The sequence below is a fragment of the Botrytis cinerea genome, chromosome 14 (genome assembly GCF_000143535.2).
Source record: "Botrytis cinerea B05.10 chromosome 14, complete sequence".
NCBI lineage: Eukaryota > Fungi > Ascomycota > Leotiomycetes > Helotiales > Sclerotiniaceae > Botrytis > Botrytis cinerea.
The window spans coordinates 638,123-644,122 of NC_037323.1; the positions used below are offsets into that span (position 1 = coordinate 638,123).

Consider the following 6,000-nt stretch of genomic DNA (forward strand, 5'->3'; position numbering starts at 1 on the left):
CATACCATACAATACAATCAATCATATAGTGTATACAATATACCAATCACTTCACTCAATCATAACACACACATAAACATTACTCCCCTCGATCCAATCAAACACTCTCCTCACAACAATCGTCCAACCGATCAACCAATCAATAAAACCCACCCACAAAAGAAATCATGTCCCCAATAATCCGACAAGTCGCCTCACGTCGCGCCTTTTCCATCCTTACACAAGCTCGCCAACTAGCACGTGGCTTCGAACCTCATCCATTCGAACGCTATCCCATTTCTCAACAAGCTGCTAAATCCGATTGGGCCAAACTAGTTAAGAGGACTGCTGGAAATGCTGTATTGTAAGTGTTTCACTTTTTCCTCTTGCGAGGTTTCCTTCAGAACTATTTCGTACAAGAGTGATGAGATAGAGACTAATATAATGTTTATAGATATTTCCCCGGTTTTGCACTTGTACTTGGATGGCCATTGATGGCCGAGAAGGCCCTGAGGAGAACTTGAGTTTAATTCGGGGTGTGGAAAAAGATACAAGATGGGGAAAAAAAATATATGTGTGGGATGAATGGCGGGGTGGATGAGCTGTTTCTTGTGCACAGGTAATGGAGTTTCTGGATAGGCATTTGGGTGGCAGTTTAAGGAATATGGTGATTAGGCAGTTTCTAGAAACATAGATGAATAATACAAGATATAAAAATACACAACAGCACGATTCAATGGTTATGCCATGCTCTAGAATTGAATCTGAGAGTTGCACAACATATGAATTGAGGATTGACCTCTTGTATATTGAATATAGCCACTCAGCCCCAGAAGTGCAAGCCTTTCTATTATGCGAAGACATATTACAAGATGTGCAGCTATGCACAAAACAAGACACAAGCTGCAATAAAATAACAAAAAACTGTGGAAATAATCTCATCTCTTCCGTTTCGACGTCTTCTCTAATTCTCCAGGAGCATTCGCAATATCTGCTAAAATGGCATCCTCTTCCTCCTGTTTGACAATACCAGCCTCAGACTTTAATTGAGCTTTCTCTTCAGGATTCAGCGGTATGTCCTTACTATCCTCCTCTGCCTTGATCGTTTCTATTCGCTCAGCCACATTACCCTCCTGATCTGTCTTGATCTTTTCCTCTTTGATCTTTCTTCCAATTGTAACTTTGCTTCTATCGGCTGCCTTACACAATCCATTCATTCCCAACTCACAGCTTCCACATTTCTTTCCAACCGGTAAACAGACAGTTTGTCCAAATCCAACTAGTAACCAATTGATCTCATGCCATAGTTCTTTTGGCAACCAAGCTTGCAAAGCCAATCTTGTTTCCTCTGGTCCTTTAGTCGTGTGCCAACCCCACATGTTCGTAATGCGATGAACATGTACATCGACACCAATACCCTCCGTTCTACCCCAAGCACTACTCATACACAAATATGCCATCTTTGGACCAACTCCAGGTAAAGACATTAAACCCTCAATGGTATCCGGTATATCGCCATTCCACTGATCTCTAAGGATTTCCGCGGCAGCTTTGATATATTTCGTCTTATTGTTATGAAATCCCACCACCCAAATCAACTCATTCAACAATTTCGGATCAACAGCCAATATATTATCCAACGTCAGCCCAATCGGCGCACCCTCCTTATGAGCAGGTAACTCCGTATAGAGACGATTCATCGCAACCGCATTCGTAGTATCCTTAGTCTGCGAAGACAACATCAAAGCAGTCAAGGTATGATATCTCTTGGTTTTCGGATCCACAGTGTCTTGCCCTAACTTATCACATCCCATTGTATCTACAGCTGCGTTTTGCGCGACACCCAGTTTCCGCATCTCCATTACTATATCGTAGACTTCGCGCCAATCATTGGGAGGCTGGACTTCTATCTCTCCGGTGTCTTCATTCTTGACTTTACGGGCGGGTTTGCGTACTCGACTTGTTTTTGACGGAGGCGAAAACGCGACAGTATTTTCGATTTCAGTCTTGATTGTCGTTTCGCTGAGAGACTGTTTCTTTACAGAAGTCTTTGGGGCGAAATTCCTCTTTCTTTTAAGACTCGAAGTTGAAGGAATGACATCTTCAATATCTGGGGTTGGCGATTTATCTTCATCCTTGATCGAAGCATTCAAAGCAAAGCGAGATAGAGACCTTGTAGAACGTCTTGGTGGTGAGGTGGATGTTGCATTGATTATCTTCGCAGTATCTTTCGATATTCTCGAGGTTCGCATGGTTGGAATATGAAAGATGAAGACCAAAATCTGGCTTCAATCTGGGGGCCGAATCTGGGTGGCCATTTTGTTATATCGTAGTCCTTGATCTCCGGCAAGCTAGCACGAGAATGATGCGTCGGCTCGTGCTCAGGCGCGTTAATTGAAAAAATGTGCTTATATAATCATCCAATTTTTTCCACCATCCCACCAATGAAATCTCTCTAGTTGGAAATGCAAAGTTGGAACCACAACACTGGTAGGAGATATAGATTTGAATATATCTAGATAAGAAGTTGGATATGAAATCTGAGAATATACCTACGACAGGTATGGTTACTTTTCATCTTCGTCATTTATGACACTTATGGCTGTTACTCACCCAACCGCTGGCAATGATACACAAATCGGTTGTTATCTCGGAGAGGAATATCTTCCTACAAACCTTTTCTTGTCCTCACTTTTGTATCTCTCGAGGGAGAACCTTGATATATATTCAGAGAAATGCGTTTCTTCCAATATCTTTTTCCCCGAGAGACACTCGCACTGTGAAGTTATTACCATTCATCATTTATGAATAAGACGAGGCTCTTCAAGATTGGAGTAAGTGCTCATTATCTCCTTATCTTCATGGCTATAGATCTTAGAGATCCATGTCGAAAAAGTGTAAATCTCTGATTGCTAGGCATCGATTTCATTGATTGAGCCGTTTTCGTCCGGTCTATTGAACTGTGAATACTCAAGCGAGACCCCTAGTTGTCACTCTATCTTGGCATTGCAGTTCTAGATTTATACGGAATTTGCACACTTGGGTTTACATTGCGATCACTCCTCCTCAATTTCCTTTAAACTTCATCCCATGTCACCTAAACTCCCAGATGCTTTTCAATAACTCACACGACTTTTTAGACAAGAGTACATCAAGGATCTATAGAGATTTATATTCTTGCCAGCCCAACACACGACAGTCCAATACCATGCAATCACCATCGAGTTCCTCATTTCAGGTTAGTTAAAAATTAAATAGCATTTTATTTGGGTGTAAATCATAAATATGAGATGTCCAGACACTGATTCCCATACTAATCCCTCTCCTATTAAGCTACGCGAGCAAAACCCCCCATCGCCACCAAAGGTCTGTATAGTCGGCGCTGGACTCTCCGGACTTCGATGCGCGGATATACTACTCCAACATGGTTTCGATGTTACCATTCTCGAAGGACGTGATCGAATTGGTGGCCGAGTTCATCAAGTAAGCTTACCATCCGGTCCCTTAGTCGATCTAGGAGCAAATTGGCTTCATGGCAGCGACGATCAACCATTATTGGATATTGCCAAAAGTACAAGTACGGAAATGCATACTTGGGCTGAAAAGGGAATATGGTTTGGAGAAGATGGGAAGCCTCTTGTTAATGGAGATACAATGATGAATGAAGTGTGGGAAATTATTCATGGGGCGTTTAAGTATTCCGAAGAGAATTCGGATAGTATCGACCCTGATAAAAGTCTTTATGATTTTATTGAAGAAAAGCTTTTGGAAAGGTATCCTGATGATGCGGAGAAGAGAAGAATCTCGATTCAATTTGCTGATATCTGGGGGACTTTTGTTGGAAGTTCAGTGAAGAAGCAAAGTTTGAAATTCTTTTGGTTGGAAGAGTGTATTGATGGAGGTAAGTTAATCTTCATGATTCCAAGGTGACAAAGTTTCTATGTATGTTATACACGTAGTCAAGTATCGTGCCATTATTTGAAGGGCCGGAGAACATCTAAGTACAAGAGTGAACTAATCTGTGTACTAGCAAATATTTTTGTCGCTGGAACATACAAGAACATTCTCGCTCAGGTTGCTAAACCAGCTCTAGAAAATGCGAAAATCAGACACCTAACAAAAGCAATCCGAGTGGAAACAAACTCAAAAAATGTCACCGTATTCACAGATGATGGCAAAAGCCTAGAATTCGATGAAGTGGTGATGACCACACCACTCGGCTGGTTGAAGAAAAACAAACAAGCATTCCAACCTGCACTCCCCACGCGATTTCTCTCCGCCATTGACTCCCTAGGTTTCGGTTGTCTCGAGAAAGTTTGTACACTCCAATTCCCTTTTCACAAACTCCAGTCTGATAAATTCTTAGGTCTACATCACTTTCCCCCAGGCCTTCTGGACCGATCTCACCCTCTCTCCCTCTTCCCAAACCTTTGACGGTTTCACTCAATGGCTCGCTCCCAACTACACCCCCACCACCAATCCGCATAAATGGCATCAAGAAATCGTACCTCTCTCTTCATTCACATCGGAAAATGCACATCCCACCCTCCTCCTCTATATCTACGGCGAGCAATCCCAACTATTCGCGCAAACCCTCTCTGGACTCCGCACTCCCGCCGAAAAAGACGCATTCCTGATTCCCTTTTTCAAACCCTACTATTCCCTGCTCCCTAACTACCAAGAGGGCCATGCAGATTGTACACCATTGTCCTGTGTGGGTACGACGTGGATCAACGATGATCTGGCGGGAAACGGCAGTTATACGAATTTTCAAGTGGGGCTGCGAGAGGGGGATGAGGATGTGAAGGTTCTTCGAGAGGGTCTTCCGGAGAGGAGATTGTGGTTTGCGGGGGAGCATACAGCGCCTTTTATTGCGTTGGGCACGACGACGGGGGCTTATTGGAGTGGAGAGGCGGTGGGGAGGAGAATGGTGGAGGCGTATGGGATGGGTGAGAAGGGAGTGTGAGGGGTTTTTTTTGGATTATTGCACTTTGCAGATAGATTTTGTGCTTGTGTGTAGATTTTGCATGGGGTATGCGACAAACGCTGTATAGAAATTAACCCCTTAGATAAATATACATCACACCTTCTTACCTTTTCACCTTCTTAAATTCTTACATTCTCCTCCAAATGAACAAACTAATAAACACCATCGATTCATTCATTCAACGCCCACTTTCCCTTCACTTCCATTCCCTCCTCTCCCCAACCCCGCAAATCAACCCATTCATTAATTACCAAACATTATCAAAATCGAAAAAAAAACACAAACCACATCCTTCTATTTATCTATTCATCCATCTATCTATCTATCTATATTATTTATTTACATCATTCAAATCATTTATTATATTTTACAATTATGCTTTATAATAATACAAATGTTACAAGCTAGAATATACTATAATATTAACATTGCGTAACGAGTTTAGCTCATTACTCAATAAACTCGTTTATTATCATAAGACTTATTTATTAATTTCTTAATATCCCTTTAAAAGTGAAGTTATATTCAATACGAAAACTCTATATTGAATAAATAATCAGCCCGATCTCGGTCCTACATCGATATTCCATAACAATCAGGATATTATTTAATAAACTAGGTTTCGACGTATCCTAAGCTATATTATATAGAGCTCAACAAATTGAAATCAGGATATTATAGTGATAACAAATATAAGCTTTCAAGTCCTAAGATTGTAGGCTGTTAAAGCCTATAATCAAAAAAAATAAAAATTGGTTTCGATATAAACTAGTTTATTATGCAATATTCTAATTTCAATTTGTTGAGCTATCATCTAGGATATATATATATATATATATATCGAAATCTAATTTATTGAGTAATGAGTTAAGTTTATTGTGCAATGTTAATATTGTAGTATGTTCTGTAATATATATATATATATATGTATGCAGAAGCCGACAAAGTCGCGTGGGCGATGGATGTATGTACGTACGTATGTATGTATGTATGTTTGGACTTGGAACGCATGTATATGTATGTACTTGGAAACT

General features: G+C 40.8%; 3 protein-coding genes across 4 annotated transcripts; 2 read left to right on the forward strand and 1 right to left on the reverse strand.

The window, feature by feature from the left end:
* The first annotated feature begins 28 nt into the window (after positions 1-28).
* On the forward strand, positions 29-700 carry BCIN_14g01430 (hypothetical protein). Its single transcript, XM_001552790.2, has 2 exons — positions 29-343; positions 434-700. Exons 1-2 carry the CDS (start codon positions 168-170, stop codon positions 501-503), a joined length of 246 nt encoding a protein of 81 aa, XP_001552840.1. The 5' UTR covers positions 29-167; the 3' UTR covers positions 504-700.
* Positions 701-815: 115 nt separating this feature from the next.
* Positions 816-2,273, reverse strand: BCIN_14g01440 (hypothetical protein). Its single transcript, XM_001552789.2, has one exon. The coding sequence runs from the start codon at positions 2,229-2,231 to the stop codon at positions 918-920; it is 1,314 nt and encodes a 437-aa protein (XP_001552839.1). The 5' UTR covers positions 2,232-2,273; the 3' UTR covers positions 816-917.
* Positions 2,274-2,472: 199 nt separating this feature from the next.
* BCIN_14g01450 (hypothetical protein) lies at positions 2,473-5,047 on the forward strand. 2 transcript variants are annotated; one of them, XM_024697022.1, is made up of 5 exons: positions 2,473-2,540; positions 3,120-3,217; positions 3,313-3,880; positions 4,010-4,293; positions 4,346-5,047. In XM_024697022.1, the coding sequence occupies exons 1-5, from the start codon at positions 2,513-2,515 to the stop codon at positions 4,943-4,945; spliced, it is 1,578 nt and encodes a 525-aa protein (XP_024552836.1). In that variant the 5' UTR covers positions 2,473-2,512; the 3' UTR covers positions 4,946-5,047. The 2 variants fall into 2 exon arrangements, with proteins under 2 accessions (XP_024552836.1, XP_024552837.1); XM_024697023.1 differs by lacking the exon at positions 2,473-2,540 and adding an exon at positions 2,632-2,813.
* The last annotated feature ends 953 nt before the right edge of the window (positions 5,048-6,000 follow it).